We start from the raw sequence: 24276 nt of genomic DNA on the forward strand, positions 1-24276 counted from the left end.
CTTAAATCTTCCCTATTTAATCACACATGTTAACCTATTTAATCTCACACACTAACAGAATGAACAAGCAAAGATAACGTCAGTTAATAATTTAGTAAATTAGAATCAGAAAGAACAGTTCTATAATTTGAGGTGGGAAAATGTTGATTCAGTTAAAAAAAAAAAGTGTCACAATCGTTTTTACGTAATCAAATAGGATATATCAAAACAATGAAAATTCTTCCTCATTAAATTAGAAAGAATGGTATAATGAGATTTGTGTATTCTCAGATAGTATTTGCCAAAAACCGAAAAAATGGAATCACAATTCTGATTTGCGTGCCTGTGTGCCCAGTTGGCTGAATAAAATGGCCATATCCATCCCTTGTATCATGGTAGGCATAGCTGTTTCGTAGGGACACTCTTTGGAGAACCCAACCTTGTTGGTCTTTTTCACCTTCTCGATGCAGCGCTTGAACTTGTCATGACATGGAACACTCATCAGACCTGGAATTAGTCAACAGGGGAACATCAGAATATGAACTGAAGAAAAACAACAGAATGATATAGGCTGGACATGGAGGGTGTATCTCAATTCGCAAGTATGGGAAAGAGCCCATGCTTATAGTTAAATAACTAACACGAGTCCTATAAGCTCAAAGCTATGAGAGCAGAATGTAAACAATGAATGGAGAGTAACAAGTCAGATCTTGATCAACAACCTCACACCATTGCTTCTTCGTAGTTCTGCATTCCCATTGCTGATGATTTAGTACAAGGATAAATTTTTATTTAAGGGAAACTCATGATAAGGCTTTATTAGCATAACAGGTTGATACAAAGGTTTAGTTGGCCGGCCAATACTAAGGCACTTCACACAAAAGCAGCATACTAAAAACTTCCCACAGTAATGTTTTGGACCAATCACACCAGATGCTTAAGTGGAATTTGGTTGGTCAACCAATTGATTGCCAGAAAAGTGGCTAGGTTTTAGTTTTTTATGTATGCCAGTCCTTTTTACACTGTAAACTATTAATACTGAGTACAATCTATTTTGAAACAGATTATGTGCATTAGACGTTGAAAGATTGAACATGAGATGCATGGGGTTAAACCATAATGGATCCCCCACTGACTAGGTGCTAGGTAGTTGGTCAACTATCCACCCCGGTAATCATCTTTTATTAATACCTTGTTCATATCTTTTCCCAACAACCAAAACAAAAGGAGAATAAATAAAGATTGCTTTCTATGCTAAGTTTAGTTGAAGAGCAGATCATTATCCTCTCCCCTTAGTAGATTGGGTATGGTTTCAAGCATTATCTACTTTCCATATTACCATTGGAAAGCCATAAAGTTCAATCCAATTTATGCCTTAGAATAAACTAGAATGAATACAGTGCATCTTATTAATCACTAATTTTATTTAGATATAAATAATAAAAATAAAAATAAATCATATCTTTGTATGAAAAAGACGTGATAGTCTTAAAGGAATATCTACAATGGTTAAAAACAAAATGAGACTACACTAGCATAGAATTTGGCATTAGATTCAGTTGTAAAAGTTTCACAATGTTGTTTAGATAAATAAAAGGAGTGTGATAATTAAGAGGAATTCATAGATGATTATACTTTCTGAAGATTGCCAACTTTTCAGATTAAACTATGAATCTATTTACTTAAGCACTACATGTTTTCCAGATTGGTGAATACTTAAAAACTTATGTTATTTGCATTTTCTACTAATCAATAATCATTATTTGGTAGGTGGAACTTCTATATTTATCAACCTTTGGTTTTGAAGAAGTTATTAACAATTGTTCAAGCTACATTTTAAAAATTGATTTTCTTAACATCATTCACATAAGCATCAACATAAGTGATTGCATTCAGCATCTGCACTATGTGCGATACGATCACCTCACTCGGCATAGGTTTTTCCCAACCATGATATAATCAATTTATCCTATTCTTCTAAAGATCTAGAAGCATAAGTTTTATCCATGATCAAGCAAATATCCATATTGGCTATCAGCTCACCAAACAGAGGCACGGCAGTTATAGTATAATTGTCTGAGATGACATTTATCTATTGTTACATTTTATCTTATTCGTATTAGTCTATTAGAGTTTCACAAGAGACCTTATAAATTCCCTCAATCTACAGGTAAAGATACCAATGTTTAATGTATTTTTCCTCCTTTTTTTCTTTAAAAAAAAAAGAGGAATATCTATAAAGCTAGAAACTTCATCAATCTATAGGTAAAGATATCAACGCATTACATACTTTTTCCTCCCTTTTTCATTCGTAAAAATGATTTTAAAAAAGCTTAATCAATCCTACATTATTCAGGTGGAATACAAAAGAGTTCAATTTCTAGGTCTATTATACTAAGATAAAAGGAAACCACAGCGAGACGTGAGAAAGCAAAAATGCCAACCTTTTTTCTCAACACACTCATCGTGGGCTTTGCAACAAGCATCGAGTTCATCGCAGGGTTTCTCCCCAGGGCAACCGGTCCAACCCACGCCACAGAACTTCCCATATCGAATACCAATGGCTGATCAAACCAACAACGACAAAAAAAAAGTCAATTTAGTTCAAATTTTAACCCCAAGACGTCCGATCCATGAGCCAAAAATAACTCACTGTTGCAGTTCTCCGCTACGCATCTCCTGCTGCAATTGATCTGCGAGCACGAGTTAAGATCTCAGAAATAGAGTCAAACCTAGAAGCTAAGGTTCCGATGCGAGGAAAAAGATGGATCGGTACATGGGCGTCGGAGTCGCTAGCAGCGATGCGGTGGAAGAAGACTGCGAGGAGGGGTAGGAGGAGGAAGCAGGTGACGAGGGAGACGGGAAATCTCTCCCGTTGGCTCCGCATTGTCCTTCTGGGGGATTCTGCCTTCTGCGCCGCGTACGACCGCGTCGAGGTCGCTCGCTCTCCGGGCTTCGTCTCTTGCCGAATGCCTAGTCGCCAACCGCCAAACCCTCTTCGTGTTTTGTGAACCGGACCGCCCGTGGAAACCCTGAACTAAGAATTTCAGTAAATTTTTCAATAAGCACCTCAATAGTTGATAATTTCCGAAATTAGTGTATTAGTATCATTTAAATAAAACTTATAATTTTAAAGTAAAAAAAGTGAAACTGTCAGTGTAGCAACCCCATACTTTCTGAAAGGAATGTGGGTATAGCATAAAGGGCATTTGAATCCTTTACATTCCTTTCTGAAAGGAATGTGGGTATAGCATAAAGGGCATTTGAATCCTTTACATTCCTTTCTGAAAGGAATGTGGGTAAAATCTTTTATATTAGTTAAAAAGTAATCCAAAATTTATTAGAACAATCATCCATACACACATCAATTCATGAGGATTATGATTTTAATAACCGTAGAATATATTTAGTTCTCAAATAATTTATCTTTAGGCGAGTCAACTTGGAAATGGGCCAAGTGTCTATTTTTTTTCTCCTTTGCCATTTCTTACTCCATATCGCTAGATAAAGCCCGAGTAAGATTAACTGTTCAGTTGATAGTAAATGTTAGATTAATTTCAGTCATGGGGTAGTTATTTATCGACAAGGACAGTACCTTAAGTGTCTCTCAATACCAATGCCTTTTTTGTAATCCATATATAAGAGTACCAATGATTCCTTGTTGAATCGTTAGTAAAAAGGGTTGTCCACTTGGCAACATCTTACATTAATTTATATTAAGTTAATCGATTGTTTAGGATATATAATTAGTAATCATCAAAGAAAAAAAAAGATAAGATAGGCAACGTGAAGCATCATGAGAATAACCAATGCACAACACATGCCACCATCATGTCTTGCTATGCAACTAAACAAGCATCTTTTGCCCCACAATGTGCAAGGCACTTCGTGACCTCTTAAGCTAACCTCATAAAATTTAGTTAATTTCTTTAGATTAAGTACTTAATTCTAGTTCATTATTTTGTTCCGAATCCTCAAATTCTAGTGGCCACTTAGTCAGAGGGATAAACAATTTGTTTATATATAAAATCTAAACATTCTTTTAAATAAAAAGAATAATTTGTTTAATTAAAAGGAGAAGCAACGCCACGTCATCCCGCGGCATGACTTGGAAGGCGACGACGGAGCACGGAAACGGTCATATAAAATGGCGCCAAATGTAGCGCGGCAAAGCAACGGCCAAGCAACCCCCATTCCCGGCTGAGCTGTGACAGCCTTCGCAAACGCCCGCACGTTTAATGAGTCTTTTTGATCCGATTGAATTAAATTTTCAATTCTGAAACAAAGCCCAAAATTATAATTGTCTACGAAGAATAAGAAAAATAACAATAAAATGCCACTACATGATGAGCTTTTAGGAATCAAAAACGCCGGCTTTAACCGCGACGCTCTTTTGCTTCCTTCTTTTGCTCTAAAAAGCTGGCTTTCTCCTCGATTTCTACCATTGATCCATGTCTCCTCCTCCTCATCTACTTCCCTGCTCAGATCCACGCGGAAACAAGCGCTGAGAAAGGAAACGGGAGAATATTTACCAAAAAGGTTGGAGCTTTTCTTGATAAATTTGGCGAGATTTTGATCGATCCTCGCTGTCTCTAGTTATCGCTAGTTTGATGCTTTGTTTTTTTTCTTTCCAGGAACTTGTGTTTCTGTAGTTTTAGATGCTTAAGGATTTTTTTTTTTTTTCTTTTTGTCATTCTTTCTAATCCTTGTTCCAATGTTTCTGTTGATAGGGATTTGTGGCTGCAAATCGGTTAATCCATCTCTTCTTTTTTCTTGAGAATTGCACATTGAGTTTGACTTATATTTTCCTTGTCGATCTTCATCATCATCATCCACTCTGTCATTTGTCTGAGTCTGAAGATTCAGAAATCAGCCAGTGACCTCCTCTGGCAGTTGAATCTTAAGTTATTGCGTAGCTGATATTGAATCTAGTGGCAATAGATGATTAAGTGCATATGAAGGATCACATATTGGAGGAATATCTTACTTTTTTCGACTCCGGTAAAATGGATAAATCCCACAGATCGGCACCGAAGAAGCATGGAGATGGTAAGGACTCAACTCTCAATGCTGCTCAAGTTTTCATTTCAGAAGAGATTGAAAAGTTTATTGCAGTTTATTCAGAAAAAAAAAAAAAAAATCTTCTCTCTTTACTCTCTTTGCTAAGTTCTTGTCGATCATGGTAGGTTTCGAAGCTCCCCGGAATAGCTTGGACATATCCAGTGCATCTAGAGGGTATCACTGTGTCACTGGAGATGTTCAGGTAAATTCTCGACCTTGTATTTGCAAATCATGCATATGTTATTGTCAAATTCTCGATCTAATACGAGTACTCTTTGAACAATTGTCCCAATGGAAACTCTACAAAGAGGTTGATTGATGGAGAGACTTCTAGTTCTAGGCAAACAAGTGATAGATCTGTTGGACCGAGTGTCGTTGCCCGATTAATGGGAATGAACTCAATTCCAGAACAAAGTCTGAAAGTTCACACAAAGGAACATGAAGTCTATAGATCAAGAAGATCGATGGAAGTAAGCAAAGCCACTGTGAGTTCTACATCCTCTAGGGAATCAAAGGACAGCTTACTCGTAAACAGTAAAGGAAGACATACAAAAGCTGAGAGCAGAGGAAAGCCACACCGACGACAACATCCACAAGAAGAGCAGCTGAAGAAGTTCAAGGTGGAGTTTGAGGCATGGCAGGCTTCCAAGTTATGGGAACATTCAAAGCAACTGAAACATAAGACAGATGGAGATGGCAAGGATTACCAAACCCTCCTTGCACAAGAAATTCTGTGCAAGGAAAAAATGGCTAAGTATTTGGATACCAAGAAAAAAGTGACCGAAAAGAATCCGACCGGCCTCATAGCTCAAGGAAAACAAATAATTGATACAAAAGAAGAGGTCAGTTTTGATTGCTTCCGAGTTACTAAGACTGATAGGAAACAAGAGAGAACTAATTCAGCTACACGAATAGTGATACTGAAGCCTAATTTTGAGAGGATTGACGGCGACGAGAAGCAAATAGCTGCATCCTCTGATCAGTTTGGGAAGGAAAATAGCATGGAAGATTTTCTTGAAGAGGTGAAGCAAAGGCTCAGAACTGAAGTTCAAGGAAGGAGTAGAAACAATTTTGTATCAAGAGGAAATGTAGTGAGGACTTCATTTGATGAAAGCGCGATGAATCCAAAACAAATTGCTCATGACATAGCAAAACAGATAAGGGAAAGTGTGACCAGAGACATGGGAATGAATCTGTTGCGATCAAACTCTACTAGAACTGTTAGGAGTGACATGCAAATTAGTCCGGTTGACTCACCGGAGTTCATTGGAAGAGATATGAGGAAATTTCTATCCCAGAAATCAAAGAATGTGCTAAAAAATGAGTTACTTTTGGAGAATCCTTTAATTATCCATGGAGATTCAGGTGCTTCCTCCACAAAAGGAAAGAAAATACCAAAGTTGATATCTGATTTCTCAGACAAAGTGAATGAATCAGATCCAAGTCCAACTCAGAAATTTCTGACAATCAACTCAGATTCAGAACCACAACGGAACCTGATCAGATCATTTTCTGCACCAATGTCTGGAACAGATTTCGGGAAGCTCCTCTTAGAGGACCAGCATATTGCTTCTGCTCAAATTCACAGGAAGCATGAACCATCTGATAATAATTTTTCAGAAACAAGGAAACAAAGAAAGGATAGTTTTAACTTGAAAGGAACAGTATCCAATCTAAAACATAATTTAAATCTTAAAGGAATGTTGTTTGGGAGAAAGAATCAGCCAATAAAGGAATCAACTCAAGGCAAATTCATTTCAGTAGACAAAACAGCCATGGCTCAGGCAAGGCTGTTCTTAACTTTGTCGAAACTAGTTTATCTGCTATTAGCAACTTGTATCATTGTTTTGATGCAAACTATTTGTTCTCAGGAGAAATCTACAGAGGTGCCTCCCAGTCCAGCATCTGTATCAAGAAATTCTGAAGAGTTTTGTAGGCAAGACAACCCGAGTCCGATATCACCACTGGAGGTCATGGAATACCACAATTCACCCTGTATCTCTGAAGAGTTGAGTTCCAATGCTCCAGGAAGAGGTAGAAGTTATCATCTGTTTTGAGTGCACTTAATTCAAACTAGAATTGTGTTCTCAAGACTTGAAGTTGTTTCATCTTATCTAAAGTAGCTTTTGTCACATGCTATAATCTTAACACCTCTATTGCTGAACCAGATTTATCAGAAAATCTTGAGCATGGTGGAGCTGAAATGACAGTAGGAGAGCAGCCTCCAATGCAAGAAATAACTGACATGGAGAACAAGGATGCGACTCACTTGCATGATATCCTTGCAACTGCTGGGTTTTATGAGGATGAGCCAATCTCATACCAAGATTTTGAAATGGAAGAAGCATACAGCAAACACGGCAAGGTGGATACTGATTCTTCGATACCTCGCAATGATGATGTAACTATACGACACAAACTTCTATTTGACTTGGTGAATGAGTCTATGCAAAGTCTGCTCGGTCCGAATCTAAAATGCTCCATGTTCAAGAGATGGATTCTAGGCCCAACTTTCTCATCACAAGGAAAAAGATTGTTGGAAGACTTGTGGAATCAGATTCAGTTGCTCTTAAATTCTTCAGTTGATGGTTCTAATGCTCCAAATAGCATGGTGGCTCAAGATTTGAAGATGACAACTTGGCCAACGATGTCGTACGAAGACATGGATGTCGTAGGAAGGCAGATCGAGAGGGCCATTCTACTGAACTTGATCGACGATATTGTGAGAGAAATGTGTCTTTGGAACAACTAGATAGAAAATAGGTACTAGGGAAAAAGATAATTGATTGTAATGTTTGTGCAGTCCTCTTCCATTTAGAAGAATCTTTTCCACATTGCAGCCATAGTAAAATAAATTTTTGAGGAAAAAGTTGATTGATGTTGAAGTGAGAAAGATGAACTGGCTAAAATGGGAAATTGTATGTGTGAATCATTGGTTTCTCTTGCTTAACTAATTGAAGACTCCTAATAAACTAGCTTACTCTTGGACACTAAATGGGCAAAAATCAAAAGGGCTTCATCCTATTGGTATCATGAAGAGAGTGCCCCTTTTTTCTTTTCTTTTTCTAAAAAATTTAGCAGTGCTTCATCCTATATTTTATCTGAAGAATATCTTTATTCCGAGTAACAATTCAGGGGCATATAGGTTCCAACGTAGAAAAATTACTCTAACTTAAACAAAATTAAAACTAATATATCAAAAATACTTTTTTTTATCAACTCTATTAAAATTAGTTAAATATTATTATAATAATTATGATTCTTAATCATCATTATTGTAAATAATGAATCAGATAAGATCAAATATGAAGTGACTAGTTCGATCCTATAAAAATTTTTCACCGGCCATTAGTATGAGTCAGGAAGGACTCGCAATAAATAGTCCAAAAATTCAGTATCCAATGGTTATATGTCCTATTTTGAAAAAAAAATATTTATTTAATAGAAAAATACTCTATGCATAGCAAATTTAATAAATTAGAACAATTTAGCAAAAATTAATCTGATATTACAATAATAGTTATTATGACGTGTAGCAGTTATGTGTCATAACTGCTATGAGCCCGGATCTTCTGGACCGTTTTTTGCGGTCCAAGGGATGATCCCTAAGTACGTATTGATGGGAATGAATAGTCTCCATCTATTTTATAAATAGGGATCATATATTTCATCAATGAATACTTATGGATCATTCTCTGGATCGCAAAAAATGATCCAGAGGATTTACCCTCAACTGCTATAATAATATTGATATAATTTTTTTCTACCTGGCGTTTTTTTATAAAAGCATTTTAAACCCATTCTAATTTTGTCATTAGGTGGGGAGACAACGTGGGTTAAAGAAATATTACTCCAAACAAATTGAAGTTTAATCCAGCATTATTGTTGTACGACTAAAATTTAACTAAAATTAAAAACAATTTCAAATTCAGAAACTGTCTTTAAAAACTAGCTTAAATTGGACTGTGTTTTTTTTTCTTCAATTTTTTCATAATTTAATTTTTCTAAAAAGGTTTTGGTGTCTTTGTTCGTTTTCTCCACTAGATTTTCTACTTTCCTACGCGCAATTTGGCTCCGAGTTGGAGGTAGACGAACCAGCCGCCGGAGCGAATTCGTCAAAGGCTCGCCTTCGATCCACCGTCTGCGTTCTCCTTGGCTTGCTCCGGTGGTTGGTGTTTCCGATTTCCCCCGCTTTGGATTCTTCCGTTGTCGATTAGAGAGCGAGCTCGGTAGATGATCTGTTGATGCTTCTGTGGTCTTGATTGCAAACAGATACAAATTCGTCTCTTTGCTTATTGGCAACTTGGCGCATCCTCTGGTGGTCAGTTATTGAGGTACGGATTCAGTAGGTTTTCCTTGCTGGGGGTCGAAGCGATTTGGCTGATGGATGCCGTTCCTGAGAGTTCACCGGCGCGAAATCTCTCTGATGGGGCTGCCGATTTGGATTTTCTGGATCAGTTTTTCTCTGGAGATGGCTGGTTGGAATTTCCTGAATTCCTTGATGAATTCCAATCTGATACGCCTAAAGCCATCAGCCCCTTCAACCCTATGAGCTTTTCGCCGCTTTTTGAGGTCAACGATAACAACCCTAATCCGAGTATGCTGGAGACCTGTTATCGAGAAGGCATAGGGAGGCCAGATGCATCTACGTGTCTTCCCGGGGATGAATCCATGAACGAGAATCTAACCTCGGAGACAAGAACGAGTTGGCAGATTCAACCAGGGGCTTCCAGTTTCTCTGTGGAAGAGAAAATCGTACGGGTACTTGATCACTTCAAGGAGATTCAAAGGGATGGAGAAGTACTAGTTCAGTTATGGGTGCCTGTGAAGAGAGGAGACCAAATGTTTCTTACAACGTACGGTCAACCTTTCTCACTCGACCCGAATTGTGAGAGACTTGTAAACTATCGACAAGTCTCCACCAGCTATCAGTTCTCAGCCGAAGAGAGCTCTGGAAAGGCATTAGGGTTGCCTGGTCGAGTATTTATAGGAAGATTGCCTGAGTGGACACCAGATGTTCGATACTTTAACAGCTATGAGTACCCACGTGTGGACTATGCACAGCGGTTTGGAATACGTGGAAGTATAGGAATTCCTGTTTTTGATCATGGTCGTCGTTCTTGCTTGGGAGTTGTGGAAGTTATCATGACAACTCAGAAAATAAACTACACGTTTGAGCTTGAGAAAATTTGCAATGCTCTGCAGGTTATTCTTTTCCATTCTTGTTCTTTATTCTTAAGCTTTTATGATCTCTCCTTTCGAATTATCCTTTTCCGACTGAAATAGCATATTTCTATCTGCCTCCTATTCCAGAGTTTTTTTTTTCTTGTTTGTCTCTTCGAGTTGAAGTTTGTTTCGTTTTCTTTGTTTTGTGAAATTTTGCTGAAAAATGCTAAAATTTGCAGGAAGTAGATCTTAGTAGTTCTTCAACAGTGATTGTTCCACAGATTAAGGTGAGCTAGTAGAGTGCACAAGTATCATGATTGAGTTCCTATTGATCATAGAGGCTGATTTATTTTTTTTTCCTGTTACTAGGTGAGTAGTGATTCTTACCAAGCAGCTGTATCTGAGATTCTGGAGGTCCTAAAAACTGTTTGCAAGATTCACATGTTACCATTAGCTCAAACTTGGGTACTATGCACACAACAAGGTAAGAAAGGCTTCCGCCATTCTGATGAAAACTATAGGGAATGTGTCTCCACTGCTGATGCTGCTTGTTATGTAAATGACCCTTCTATGATTGATTTTTATGAGGCCTGCTCCGAGTATCACTTGCTAAAAGGACAAGGTATTGTTGGTAGAGCTTTCATCACAAATCAACCATGCTTTTTTCCGGATGTTACCACTTTCAGTAAGACAGAGTATCCGCTTGTTCACCATGCAAAGTTGTTTGGTTTGAAAGGTGCTGTTGCGATACGCCTTCGGAGTATTCTTACTGGAAATGCTGATTTTGTATTGGAGTTCTTTCTCCCTACAAATTGCTTACTGATTGAAGACCAAAAACTGATGCTTGCTTCATTATCAAGAACTATGCAACATGTTTGCCAAAATTTAAGGGTTGTCACCAATAAGGAGCTAGCAGATGATTCGACATTATGGGTAAATAAAATGATTCCTCCAAACTTTTTGATGGAAAGTTCTTCGCCTGAAGCAGAACCAGGTAAAATAGATCACACTGTCACTACTATTGAAGGTCAGATAACAAGGATGTCTAGGGATGTTGCACCTTTATCAAATACAGAAGGAGGCTTGAAGAAAAAAACAAGCCAAGATGATCATAAGGATGAAATAGAAAGATTTGGTATCATAAGGGACAGAGATGATGTTGAAGTGATATCAAATGCACTAAATATATCTTCAATGCATAAGCAGCATCCAGTAGACATGGGCAAAGATGATAGTGATAATGAAAATTCTATGAATTTTGGTAGTAGTAGTAATCCGGTGGTGGCAAAGACAACAGCAAAGAGGCACAGAAAACCAGAGAAGAATGTCAGTTTGGAAGTTCTTCAGAAATATTTTTCTGGTAGCCTGAAAGATGCTGCAAAGAGTGTCGGTGGTAAGGTTCATTCTCTATTGGAAAAGCCAACATGGGTTAGATAATTATTTTTCTCCTTTAATTTTTTTTATTTATGTTTCTTTGTTTAATAACTTCCTTTTCTCAACAGAAAGTGTCATGACTAAATATAGTGATACTAAATTTCTTCTTGTTCTTTCTTTCTCTTTGTTAAACAAAGTCATACATTGATTCCTCAAAGGAAACTTTGATTCTGATATGATGGAACATAATACAAATTAGTTTCAATGGAAGCGTAAGGATCCAAGATCTTAGTGTAACTCTTGAGTTGAACTCTTCCTAGCTAAGTGTTGCTTGTGTTGTTTGGTTCTTTTGCTGCATATTTGTCAACTTGCAAGTGAAGACTAGGAAAGGGAAAGAACATTATTAGATGGTAGCTGGTGCCTAGGTGGCCTGTATTAAAATGACAAAAAAAATGGATATAGGATTCAAGTGCACCAATGAGTCCTTGTTTCTTCAAATTTGGATATAGAAATTATGAAGAGAGATGTACAAAAAAGATAGGGTTGCTGAGATGTGAATGTTGAGATGGATGTATCATGATACAATAAAGAATGAAATAAAAAAATATCAATATCCGAGATCAGATAGGCGGAGCTATGCCACAATGATGATAAAATAAGAGATATAAGTTGAGATGGTGCAAACTGTAAACATGTCGAAAGGTGAATAATTGATTATAGTGACGAGAGTTAAATCATAGTTGTAAGCAGTAGGAGACCAAAGAAAACTTAATTTAACAGAATAATGATTTTATTAATTTAAGTATTACATTTGACGTAGCTTTCCATATTACATTTGATGTAGCTTTCCATAGAGATAAGCTCTATGTAACTAATCCCAGATCATTGGGGCATGATGATGGAAGGAAGCACAATTGGCTAAAAAGGATCACCATAGACTACAATTTTTTGCTTTTAAGTTATCTATAATCTGACTACAACTTGGGGCTTACTCTTGGTCATATTTATGGTAGTTTAGTTTTTAGGGGAAATTTCATTTACCACAGATTTTACATTTTTAACAAATGACCCTCTAGAGTTTTTTTTTTTAATTAAAATGAAAATTTTCTTAGTTTTTGTGATGGTACCTTACCAGGTTATATGGATGCCCTTTCTGTCTCTACTGCTGCAATGATTCAGTTATTTTTCATTTCAACTATACTTGTGGGACAAGTTGCATAGTTCAATCAATCTGACTAATGATACTGTTGTCTATTAACTTTTCATGTGCCAGTGTGCCCTACTACTCTTAAAAGAATCTGTCGGCAGCATGGAATAACTCGTTGGCCTTCCCGGAAGATAAAGAAAGTAGACCACTCTTTAAAGAAACTGCAGGTTGTTATTGACTCAGTTCATGGAGCTGATAAAGCCATTCAACTAAGTTCCCTGTATAAAAATTTCACAACAGTACCCATCTCAGAGAAGAATTCATCAGGAGACTCTCAAGATAGAAACTCAGGAGATTTTCCAGTATCAAAATCGATCCAAAATGACTGTCCAAATAGTAATCAGGACGTAGATGCTAGATCAAGTCATCACCATTCATCATCTTCTCACTCATCATGCAGTCAAACTTCGACTCCAAGTCTCTCATCTCCAGGTGGAGAAAAGCACTGTATTCAGATTGCTAACCCTGGAATGAAGCAAGAAGAAAACCATGAGAAAATTAGTGGTATTCCTCAGGGAGCAAATAGGGAGATGGATTTGCATCTGTCATCTCAAAGCACATGGATTTATCCTAATGAATTTCAGAGTCACAAATCACTTGGAGAGCATTATTCTACTTTGGAGCCTACTGGAAATCTTAAAAGCAATTGGATGATAGTAAAAGCCACATATGGTGAAGAGAAAGCTAGGATACGATTAGATCCTAGTTGGAACTTTGAAGAGTTGAGACATGAGATCTTGAAGAGGTTCAATATAGTTGTTGAAAATTCTGTGAATCTCCATTACGTCGATGATGAGTCGGAGTGGGTTTTACTAACATGTGATGCAGATCTACAGGAGTGCATTCATATATATAGATTGTCAGATGTTCAAACAATAAAAATTTCTGTCCAAGAAATTGTTACTCATGGACCATAGCATCTCCATGTAACATCTGATGGAGTTCATCATTTGGAGGCCAATCTGCTTTCTTCCAGCTATGGAATTTTTCAATGATGGCCTGATCTTAGCAATGATCTGTGACCATGTATCTATCAGTGTGGATTGTTGGCCATGGACTCTCAAACACATGCAATGCTCCATGCTGAAATGCTAATGCTCATTGAGACCGTCCTGAATATGAAACAAAGTAGCACGCTGATACAAAAAGTGAATTGATCGCTTAAAAAGAATTTTATGGAATTAACTATTCTTCTAACAACTTACAAGATAGATTCCTTATGCTCATTCTCAAGGGGAAAGACTTGTTAACAATGTATAAAGATCAAAGGCAAAATAAACTATAGATGCAATGGGTTTCACATTTATCATGCTTGCATCCCGATTAAAGATCCAATTGGTTGTTAGCATGAACTTTGACAGACAATTACAGAGATTGTTGGATGTTTAGTGTGCTCCATTGATTCAAGATCAACAAACTCCAGAGTCATGATGGTAAGCAGAAAAAATAACATCCTCAAAAAGGATCTGAACAGATGCTAATACTGGCTACTGGCAAGGTTACAGACTATGAATGAGTAATTCCAAATCAACAGTTATCCAAATTCAAACGCAGTGGAGTATTGCTCAGTTTTGTGCAATAATTTATCTTGATGCAATGTTAATACTTTTGTTTAAGGTCCATAGTATTTACAATTCGATTAAGTTCCATGATTTCAGTGGCGTTGTCTATTTCCAAGGTTTTAGATATTTGATATTGACGGATAGATTTACTATGCAGTTTTGCCAACCAAAATCTGAGCTCTAGTTTGGTAGCTTGATTGAGACATGGAGTTTGAGAAATGCCCTCACTGAGGAAAAAGAAGGGATGAAAAGAAGCAGGTGAGCATCGGGAGGGCTACTGGAGCTCCGTCTCCTGTTTCTCACTGGAAGAGACAAGGGACCTGGAACCTTTAATAGAACGATCATTCACTCAATGGACTTCTCCTACTTGCACAATGCCATTGTCCCTGCTCTGATCAAAAGAGAAGTCAGTGTGAGATGGTTTGCTGATGGAAATGTTGATAGAAAATAGATTCAATCAACATCTAAAGACACCCGATAGATTTGTTTCTTTCATCATCATTCTCACTTATTGGAGCTAAAACTTCCATGCACAACAATGAAGCTTCAAGAGTTTGTTTTCCGTTTTATTTAAAATCTTGTGAGGGCAGTGTTCAGATGGTTACAAGTCCAGGAGAGAACAAGAAGCTCGTATTGCAGAAGCATAAGGAGTGTGGTGCCTTAGATTCTGGTCTGGCTTCTCGTTTACTAAATTTGGATCTCTTTATCGTATCAGTGATGCGCAAAGTTAGCTGGTGATCGGAATAATGCCGATATTAACTCTGTGCTTTGGCTGGCTATGGGAGGTACACCTTTGTTATGGCTTTTCTTCTCCACTCCCTTTTTAGGATGTTGAAGAGTTATCAATGGGAGTGTATAACTTTGTTGAGATTTTGATCCGTGAAACAGGCTTCGGAGACTGATGTTTAGCTATTTCTTTTTTAAGAAAACGAGATGAATTAATGGAAGGACTACGAATATGAATGGGTCGATACAAGGATTCATTCATCCAACTGCATGTAAACAAATATAAATACATAAATCAAAATTCAGACACCTGTTTCATCCATCTTCATCATTTCATCCATTCATTGTAGTAAAGGCAAAGACGTGTTTGACAACTGATGAGTTATTTCACCCCACATGAATGGCGACTTCGTCTTCATTCTAATGTCCAACACTTGGAACAAGAATTCTACCATGATATATACAACAAATGATATTTACAAGAATTGAAACTAATATTAATCAACAATAAGATTAGCTTATCGTTCCATTCCGGATTCATTCAACCAGCGCAATCGACCCTACAATATTAAATTACATACAAAAGCTTCAGAGGAGATTCTAAAATTCACAATTTGAAACAGTTTGGAAACAAAGTCATTGTGCAGGTATCTGATGATATTGATAGCACTGCACGTAATCAATTCAGTATGAACTGATCTAAGTAAAACACATGAATAATTGACAATAAGCCACCGAAATTAAGGAAACAAAACTGGCAGTGCCAGCATAAATATTTGAATTTTAAAAAGAAAAAAAAACATTGTAATAATAAATTATTAAAAAAAAAGTTAAATCTGTGCCATTCTAGTGTAAAGAGAAACTACCTCACTCTATCGATAAAGAACTCAACATGCCTTGACTAGTGCCTATACATGAGATTGCAAACTGAAATATGTTGGTTCGAAATTTGTGTCCCTGCAACCTGTATACCCTGTTTCAATCGACTAGGACAAAATTACTCCAGATACACATCGTTACTATGAATATAAGCAATAGACACCTATGCAAAAAAAAAAAAAAATGGAACTACTTACCTAATGCACCAGGAACAGATAATGATGTGCTCGCGCATCTGAGAGGTAGAAACTGTGTTTGCGGCAAATGTTCACATCTTACACTGCACCAAGCTCATCGTGATGCAGCAACAACAGCAGCATAAGTGGCAACATATACTCGAAAACACTCTTGGCTCAGAGTACCGCAACTTCTAGACTGTAACAAACAGGTGGACTCTGAAGCATGTAGTATTTGCCTTGCTACGACAATAAACTGAATAATGATTGAACAAATGTGAACTCGGGCGTTGGTATCAAATTATCTGCTCCATTTTCAAACTGTGACTGCTGAATAATAAGAGATGACAAGAACATATTGGTACCTGCAGGCTTGGAGCATGGAAATTGTTCTCCAGATGTTTGCTCCCCATACTACCGCAAAGACAGCTACTCAGAACTTGCCGGTCAAAGTAATCATGGATGATTGGGTTTTCACCTCAGATCACCCCGAGCTGTTTGATGTATTTATGTCGTCACTCAACATCATTCCAGAACCATTCAGCCTAAGTTCACTTCATGATTCTGATTGCTTTTCAGAAACTCCAAAGCCCATTCCATACTCAAATGCATACCCCTACCACTGCAAACATATGAAATGGAGCTAACTCGTAGCTATGTCAAATGACTCGTTCACTTTTCCACCAAGCATCTGTTGTCATACACTATGCTGGCAAATTTGGATCCAGTACCAAGATGATTTCATTCCTTGCTTAGGAAGGGCATAGAATCCATTCGGAACACCTGTCATCATTCTTGGCTATCCATCCTTAAACAATTTACTGTATGGAATTTAATTTTTATCAAGTGTTCATTCCTAAGTTAGTGTCTGTGCTTCATAGCCAATGAGTCACTTCACTTGTCAGGCCTCCCCACAATTCACTTGTAAGGCCTGTTTATCCATGACATGAATTGCTTTGCCTTTTCAATATAAGGTAGAAGATCAGGCTTTCAGACTTTGTAAAATCTCAGGGAGGCCAACCAAATGAAAACTCAAAAAAGTGATGCATAATCCTACGACCCTCTTGCATCCTCTCCAACCAATCTTTGTTTCTCTTCTTCAGTTTGCTTGTTAAGAACCTCATATAATTTCATGGTATTAGCAGAAAAATTTTCCACAACTTCAAAGACATGTCTCAGACTTGACTGGAAACTTATGACAGTCGGCCCACGATCCTCATGTCCAATTGTTGGCATCTTGTTCTCGCTAGAAATTGTAAGTAATTTCTTTCTCTGTTTAAGCAGTTCTTGTTCTTCCATTTCAATTGACCTTAGTTTGCTATTCTTATCTTTATTTGTTAACTGCCTCTGCTGCTGCACAGCTTTGTGCTCTTTCCATATATTTAGGACATTATCGATAAATGACCGTGCTGCTTTAATAACTTCCATTTCAGATACCATATCTATACTGGAGGACCAGTAATTGCAGATAACGAATACAGGGGGTGCACCTAATCTCCCAGGAGAAAAAGGAACCTCTCCATCATCAGTAACCTCAGGCTCATAAGCTATACCTTTCCTTAACCATCCATTCAAAGCGTTGACATACATCTTTTGAGCGGTAACCCAAATAGAGAAATTGGCAATCCATTCAGCCATAACCAATTCTAAATGCTTTATTGTCTCCAAAGCATCAGGAGGCTTTCCTCCAGGCACAGCAGAGTCTAGGTTTTGTGCTTGGGATATTGCTTGATGCTGAATAAGATGGCATTCTGACATGACTCTCCACATTTCTTCAAAACTGCAAGGTTGTTGTGACAATAAGAACACATTGCACCTTTAAGATGGATAAAAGTGAAACAGCATGAAATTGAATATTGAGACAATTCTGCAGTAAGATCTCACAATGCCACATACAAGCTGATATGCACCAACATTAAGATAGACTATATCAAACAGCTCAATGAAACAAATATAAATCTCATATTAGATTTACCATGTGGATTATTTTCATATTATAAAATAATGGTGAAACAAGGTTTTGATAACTCATCTCTAGAAGCTTAACGGAAAAGATAAAAATTACGTACTACTTAGAATGTTATTTCTCTTCATCAAAATTTAAAAGGGCAAGAAAATAAAAGTTGATTCACATTCCTCGTAACATACACAAACCTACAGTGATATTGATGCTTTGCCCCTGATCAATCATAGAGGACATTAACTTCACAATTTGATAATAATTACTAATTTTAGGGAATCAATAAGGCTCTAGTTTACACAAAATTGTGGCCTCAAAACTAATATAGCATACTGAGATAATTTGTTCTTATCTCACCAAGATACAGCAAACGTCCTTTTCTCAGTATCATCAGAACATTAGAATTAAAAAAAAAAAAAATCATAAGGTAGTAGACATAGCAAATGTTTACCAGATTGAACAACCAATCAATTAATTAGATTAATTTCAAGAAAATGCAATAGAATTAAGTGTATCAAGGGAGAATTGAAAAAAAGTTATTAAATGAGCAACAAGAGAGTATAACATCCTCCAAACAAATGGCATAGCAAATATGATAACCAAGTGAATATAATGAACTACTTTATATTTCTTTCTTTACAAATATAATGAACTCCAAGCAAATAATTCGTCAAAATTGAGAGTAAGTCCAAAAGTACCAATAGAATAATTTTTTGAAAAGACCCGATATTACTTCAAAATTTATTTATTTATAGATAAAAAGATCAAAAGGGCATAATGCAGAGACCCAAAGATGGTAACAGACCACAATAAGAAGCATAGGAAACCAAATAAAATTTTCTGCCTTTAAAAGAATGTACATCAAGGAATCACAAAAGTGGAAACAGTATGTTACTAAGAAATCACATAGATGGGTAGCCCCTCAATCCTCATTGTATAAGAAAAACTCTTATGACCATGAAGGGTCGTCCACAAGACATCAACACAAAAAAATATGCAACAATTCTTCCCAAGTAGCGATTATAATGACTTGCTACCCAGAGATATAAACTACATTAATTGGAAATAGTTAAACACATGGTTTAAAATCTCGAGCCGTATCAGAGTTTTAATTTATGACAAGAATAATACAATTTCGGTACTGTATTGTGCCATGTTAATATGATTTCAGTATTTTTCAATATAAATATATTAATTAAAAATAAAAAATTAATCTAAATATTTAAATAATTAAAAATATACAAAATAAAATAAAATAAAATAATTGTTTTAAAAAGAAAATACTAGATCGCTATGCCTCCATATGATAAATAAATAAAAATTTCATTATATATTTTCAGAATTAAAATAAATAAAAAAGTATATATTAAATTAATGGAATAGTTTTATTAGACTTTGATTAAGCCTATTTAAATTAACCTATTTAGATTATCCTATTTAAATTATCCATAGTTAAACATACAAATTCATATCACATTCAATTAAAGTAACTCAGCATGGCAACACTGTTTTATTTTTAACATAACTACATACTCAACAAGAGTATTTCAAAACAAAATAATATATATAAAAAGAGCGACAAATACATATTACATACCCATTGATAATTTCACAGACTCGTAACCAGAGTTCTCCATCCCTTAGCTGATTAATTTTATTTGAAATTGTGCCCGCAACCTGAATGGATATTCTTATCTTTGTAGATAACTTTCTGATGGAAGTTTCAACTGCCTCAAGCTTTTCAGCTTCTGCGCCCCTTTCACTCAAGTACCTCAAGTCTTGACGTTTTCTTTCATATTGAACTCTCATCTCTTCTTCAACCTACATATAAGGTTAGAATAAAGTCATTTAAGCAAGACAAGCACATACCTTTCCAACTTGAGTATATGAAAATAGCCAAGGAACAATGATTCCTCAAACAGTTACACATAAAACTTCATCAAGACAACCATAATGAAAGCTTCAATGCAACATACATAATTGCCTTTTGCAATATTCACAAGGCGGATGCATTATGTATGTCGCATGCAGGAATCCTGCAGGAGGATTCCTACAGTTCACATCTTCAAAAAGCTAGAATATCAGGGTTGGTCCAGATACATGTTCTAAGTATATTAAATATAGCTGAAACAATGTGAAGGTCAATAAACACATATAGGCTAGACTTTAAAAAAAAAAGAAGATGAATTTGACAAAAATGGCATCGTGATGGATTAGATCAAGGAACATGCCACCAAGTTTAAAGATAATTCCCATTTGGAACATAGCTCAGGTATTGCTATGACTAATAATTCCAAATCAAACAAAAAAAAAATTCCTGCAAGTTTAATATCAGAGGAGGTATGTAAAGTCAACTACGAATGGTCCCAACCAACCAGATATTGGTTGAAAACAATAAAGTAGAATAACTGGAACATTAAATTAATCAAACTTTTGAAAAAGGACCTGGAGAAGTAATCTGAAGGGGGAAAAAACCTCTCTGAGAAGTTTGGTCAATGGAAAAACTATAAGTCTTTAAGTATTATTTAAGGAGATGATAAAAAAAAAAAAAATATTTCCTATGATAGCCAAAGAATTATTGCTTTAGACTATCCAGAATCATTAGCTTCCCTGGTTTCACCTTTGATCTGCTTGTGGTCAGCCGGTTCCATATAAATATTAAAATCAAATGACATGACTACTAAACCTCAAAAATATGATCGTTGTACTAACCATGACTTCTGCAAGAAGCTTTTGTTCCCAACTGTAGAGTTTCTGCAATGTTGATGAAAGACTGTCATCTTCTTCATATGACAGATCTGCATTGGTCGAAGTTAGAGACAACCCGCATATCATCCTCCTGACAGAAACTGTTAAAAAACAACAACAATATTAATAATAATAATAATAATAATAAATAAAAGAAACAAGTTCCACTCAAATTGCAAACTACGTGTCCACCTTTGTGAGAAGAATTTTTTTTCTGATATAGAGTTTTTCCCACTTCAAGCATCTTGGACGCCTGCTCAACCGATTGCGAAACCCTATCAAACTGAGTCTTTATCTCTTGTACGATCTCAGAATCATTCCGGTAATTTCGGGAAACTGTAAATCCTGCAGTGCGCCGCTCTGCAGGTTCAGCCACCACACTCTTCTCAATCATGTGAATCTCATGCTCCGAGCTGCTCCCTGCCTCTACTGGCTTAGCCTTTCGTTGGGAAGCATCATCAGCTCTGCTTATCTCAACTTCTTTTGATCGCCTAGCAGTCTTGCCGGAGTACGTTGCATTCGCACCATTCGCAGAGGCTGATGTGGAAGCTGTGTACTTTGGATCGCCATATGCTTCCTTGACTACCTCCCGGTCTTCTTCTTCTAGATCAGGGATCCCTTCCTCCTCTCTCAACTCCCTTGAGCTACGTCTAGGCGAGTATGGAGCAAAATAATTATCAAACGATTCAAATGGGTTCAAAAAGTCGAATGCTGAAGCCGTAGAAGTTGGAGGCGGTGGAGGCTCCCGGGAAGTAGGATTCCCACTTGCTGCCATGGCTGGTGGTGGAATGCTTGGAGGTGGCGAAGAGAAACCAAAGAACCCACCACTCATCCCATCCCCGTAGTTCATGTGTGATTGGTAAGAAGGATAGGAAGGGTAAAAGTTGGAATTTTGAGGAGGATATGGGTAGCCATAATAAGGGCCAGCCACGGAAGCTGGTTCATCGACGGAGCCAAAACGCACCGGCTCGGAATTTGGAGGCTGCTGCTCGTGGGTGACGGACGACTGCGTCGGGCCCTTTTTTGCATAGTTAAGGTTGACGTAGGTTTTCCCAACGGCGGCAGAATCATCCACGGGCAGGTGGTGAAGCGGAGAACCTCCATCCGAGTGAAATGGAGAAATATCATCCGAGTCGGAATCGGAGGGGTGGAAATTGATGTGCGAACCAGAGTGAGATTGAGAGTGGCCGTGGACAGCGGCAAAGGGAAGGGACACAGCCGCTGCAGCGGCGGCGGCGGGGAGGGGTGAGGGCGTGAATGGCGGAACAGGATCACCTTTCCTCTGGGCAGGTAGTGGGAGGACGGGGGACGCCTGAGGGGGCGGCCGGGTGCCGTATAGGAACTCATGGAGGGCGACAGCGACGGATTGGAGGGATCGAGCGTAGGCGGCGTGAGCGTCGGCGAGGTCGTATCGATAACGGATGGCCTCGGCAAGGAGCTGGGATCGCTGGCGGCAGAGAGACACCGCGGCCTCCTCCTGGAGCTTGGAGCCTCCGCAACCCATCCCGAGGCGAACACCCCAAAATCTACCAGCCAAGGCAACCCAACCAGCGGAAATCACGTCAGCGGAGTCTCTCCGGAGGAGTAGCGGCCGTGTTCGGCAGCGATCGGAGAGATTAGGGTTGTGCGATCGAAGAAGGACAAGATTCCGCCGTAGAAGAAGAGCGAATCATGACATCGTCGACCGCGTCGTAAAAGCGAATTGCTATTTGGCTTTTTTGATGGCGGTAGGAATTGCGTAAAGATGAAAACAAAACAAAACAAACACACACACAAAATAACGAATGTAATTATTCGGTACGGGCCTAATAAAAATATTCCCTTTGTGCCACGTCATCTTGACGCCTCTCGCGCAGCAATTTTTCCATTTTAAAGTTTTCCAATGCCTAGCCGCCAGCTAGACACTATTCCGATTCGAAATCGATAGATAGCTCCATGATTCCTAACCAATAATTTGTGGAATGTCGAATTATTTATCAATAAAAAATAAATCATTAATACTAGTGATCGCGGTTGCGTGCGTAATATAATTCTAAGAATATAATTTTAAGAATCAAGAATTAATTATTTAGGTAAAATTTATGATTAATCAGACCTATACAAATAATATAATAATACAAGGATGATGCTAGAGAATCCTAACAACAAACTACTATAACAGGCTTCCTTATGAAAAAAATTAATTTAATTTAATATTATACTTATTTTAGTAAAAAAAACTAAAAAAAGTATATTTTTTAACATCGTCAGCCTAAAAAATTTATAAAAGCTTCTTTGATTATAGTGTTGTTAATTCTAAGATGTGGGACTAAAAAGAACTATATTTTTTTTATATAAAACAACCACAGAAAATTAATGATGAGAAAAATTTATAATAATACGTCGTAGCTGAGTCTCGAACTCTAGATCAATGATTATTTTGCTTGTGGAATTACTAATAAATCTTAAAATTATTTTTAGTGTGAATAGAAAAAATGACATTAACGTAAATTCATTTTAGGCTTCACCAAAATTAGTTAGTAAAGGGGACAGATTTTTAATAAAATAGTAAGATTATATATATATATATATATATATATATATATATATATATATATATATATATTTAAATACATCAATACTTATATATTAAAATTAATATTATCTTATGATATTAAAACATGTTTTGAAAGTTAATTTATATTCTTCTAAAAGTAAGAATAATACTTAAGAGAGGTTATAATAATATGTGTTTCATCAAAAATTCTCCGTGGATATTTAGTTGAGAGTTATCTTAATAATCTCGGTAGGTTATCAGTAAAAATCTTATTTGATTTAAGTAATTAACTATTTCTGGTAATAAGCAATTCTCGTCACGTCATTAATTTAGAAACATAATTCGGAATCAGAAAAACTTATAAGCGCAGGGTATTTTACTATTATGGGATAAACAATTTTTTTCTCTAAAATTACCCTCAACAAACCGAGCATCTCCCGCGGCCTTTGCGTAAGGTTTGGGTCCCTACGTGGTTCTTCAACTCCTCCGCCTTTGCAGAGGAGATTGGATCCTCTATCCCCCAAAAAATCTCTATCCCTGTGTCCCATTCAATTTTTTTTTTTGAATTTCTTTAAGCTTCTGATTGTGCCAATGAAATTTTACCTTTAGGATTTAAGGGTTGAGTTATAGTATTAAGCACAGAAAAATTTTAAATCGAAAAAAAATCATATGAAAAATGATACCTTAAGGACCTTACGTGCCGTATACTCCGTGCACATCCAAAAAAAATGATTTGAAAATTTGTGTATGCTTAATACTATAACTCAACCCTTAAACACTAAAAACAAAATCTCATTGGCACACAATCGAAAGCTTTAAAAAAATTCAAAAAAAAAAAAACTGAATGGGACACGGGGACAAGGGTTTTTTGGGATAGAGGATCCTTGTTGCGTCGATTGAGG

The 24276-nt window shown here is 37.0% G+C and overlaps 4 protein-coding genes across 9 annotated transcripts; 2 read left to right on the plus strand and 2 right to left on the minus strand.

Moving 5' to 3' along the window:
* Positions 1-200: 200 nt before the first annotated feature.
* Positions 201-2996, minus strand: LOC121986031 (probable phospholipase A2 homolog 1). Its single transcript, XM_042539791.1, has 4 exons — positions 2756-2996; positions 2633-2672; positions 2424-2543; positions 201-486 (listed from the first exon to the last, which is right to left on the minus strand). Exons 1-4 carry the CDS (start codon positions 2864-2866, stop codon positions 302-304), a joined length of 456 nt encoding a protein of 151 aa, XP_042395725.1. The 5' UTR covers positions 2867-2996; the 3' UTR covers positions 201-301.
* Positions 2997-4336: 1340 nt separating this feature from the next.
* On the plus strand, positions 4337-7926 carry LOC121986030. Its single transcript, XM_042539790.1, has 6 exons — positions 4337-4518; positions 4710-5028; positions 5166-5242; positions 5349-6824; positions 6912-7074; positions 7209-7926. Exons 2-6 carry the CDS (start codon positions 4935-4937, stop codon positions 7790-7792), a joined length of 2394 nt encoding a protein of 797 aa, XP_042395724.1. The 5' UTR covers positions 4337-4518; positions 4710-4934; the 3' UTR covers positions 7793-7926.
* Positions 7927-9070: 1144 nt separating this feature from the next.
* Positions 9071-14571, plus strand: LOC121986027 (protein NLP1-like). Of its 3 annotated transcripts, none has more exons than XR_006113326.1 (5): positions 9071-10245; positions 10446-10493; positions 10576-11599; positions 12854-14404; positions 14507-14571. XR_006113326.1 is itself a non-coding variant. In XM_042539785.1 (5 exons), exons 2-5 carry the CDS (start codon positions 9424-9426, stop codon positions 13702-13704), a joined length of 2745 nt encoding a protein of 914 aa, XP_042395719.1. In that variant the 5' UTR covers positions 9071-9208; positions 9313-9423; the 3' UTR covers positions 13705-14571. The 3 variants fall into 3 exon arrangements, 1 of the variants encoding a protein (XP_042395719.1); XM_042539785.1 differs by having other exon boundaries at positions 9071-9208; positions 9313-10245; positions 12854-14571; XR_006113327.1 differs by having other exon boundaries at positions 9072-10245; positions 12854-14220.
* An 835-nt stretch (positions 14572-15406) lies between these two features.
* LOC121986028 (protein ALTERED PHOSPHATE STARVATION RESPONSE 1-like) lies at positions 15407-22562 on the minus strand. Of its 4 annotated transcripts, none has more exons than XM_042539789.1 (7): positions 21031-22562; positions 20803-20939; positions 19688-19911; positions 16496-17910; positions 16152-16329; positions 15942-16048; positions 15407-15635 (listed from the first exon to the last, which is right to left on the minus strand). In XM_042539789.1, exons 1-4 carry the CDS (start codon positions 22340-22342, stop codon positions 17184-17186), a joined length of 2400 nt encoding a protein of 799 aa, XP_042395723.1. In that variant the 5' UTR covers positions 22343-22562; the 3' UTR covers positions 15407-15635; positions 15942-16048; positions 16152-16329; positions 16496-17183. The 4 variants fall into 4 exon arrangements, with proteins under 4 accessions (XP_042395723.1, XP_042395722.1, XP_042395720.1 ...); XM_042539788.1 differs by having other exon boundaries at positions 16152-16386; XM_042539786.1 differs by having other exon boundaries at positions 16152-17910.
* Positions 22563-24276: the final 1714 nt, after the last annotated feature.

Source organism: Zingiber officinale, chromosome 5B (genome assembly GCF_018446385.1).
Source record: "Zingiber officinale cultivar Zhangliang chromosome 5B, Zo_v1.1, whole genome shotgun sequence".
Classification (NCBI taxonomy): domain Eukaryota; kingdom Viridiplantae; phylum Streptophyta; class Magnoliopsida; order Zingiberales; family Zingiberaceae; genus Zingiber; species Zingiber officinale.

What these genes read in the sequence shown, in the direction of transcription:
- LOC121986027 (XM_042539785.1), top strand. Translation starts at nt 9,424, where the DNA reads ATGGATGCCGTTCCTGAGAGTTCACCGGCGCGAAATCTCTCTGATGGG. An exon ending in AAATTTGCAATGCTCTGCAG is followed by an intron (nt 10,246 to 10,445) that starts GTTATTCTTTTC and finishes TAAAATTTGCAG; the next exon opens with GAAGTAGATCTTAGTAGTTC. An exon ending in TGATTGTTCCACAGATTAAG is followed by an intron (nt 10,494 to 10,575) that starts GTGAGCTAGTAG and finishes TCCTGTTACTAG; the next exon opens with GTGAGTAGTGATTCTTACCA.
- LOC121986028 (XM_042539789.1), bottom strand. Translation starts at nt 22,342, where the DNA reads ATGGGTTGCGGAGGCTCCAAGCTCCAGGAGGAGGCCGCGGTGTCTCTC. An exon ending in AAAAAATTCTTCTCACAAAG is followed by an intron (nt 20,940 to 21,030) that starts GTGGACACGTAG and finishes GTTTTTTAACAG; the next exon opens with TTTCTGTCAGGAGGATGATA. An exon ending in GTCTGTGAAATTATCAATGG is followed by an intron (nt 17,911 to 19,687) that starts GTATGTAATATG and finishes ACAACCTTGCAG; the next exon opens with TTTTGAAGAAATGTGGAGAG.
- LOC121986030 (XM_042539790.1), top strand. Translation starts at nt 4,935, where the DNA reads ATGAAGGATCACATATTGGAGGAATATCTTACTTTTTTCGACTCCGGT. An exon ending in ACCGAAGAAGCATGGAGATG is followed by an intron (nt 5,029 to 5,165) that starts GTAAGGACTCAA and finishes CGATCATGGTAG; the next exon opens with GTTTCGAAGCTCCCCGGAAT. An exon ending in TTCCAATGCTCCAGGAAGAG is followed by an intron (nt 7,075 to 7,208) that starts GTAGAAGTTATC and finishes TTGCTGAACCAG; the next exon opens with ATTTATCAGAAAATCTTGAG.
- LOC121986031 (XM_042539791.1), bottom strand. Translation starts at nt 2,866, where the DNA reads ATGCGGAGCCAACGGGAGAGATTTCCCGTCTCCCTCGTCACCTGCTTC. An exon ending in CTAGCGACTCCGACGCCCAT is followed by an intron (nt 2,673 to 2,755) that starts GTACCGATCCAT and finishes TCGTGCTCGCAG; the next exon opens with ATCAATTGCAGCAGGAGATG. An exon ending in TGAGTGTGTTGAGAAAAAAG is followed by an intron (nt 487 to 2,423) that starts GTTGGCATTTTT and finishes GACTAATTCCAG; the next exon opens with GTCTGATGAGTGTTCCATGT.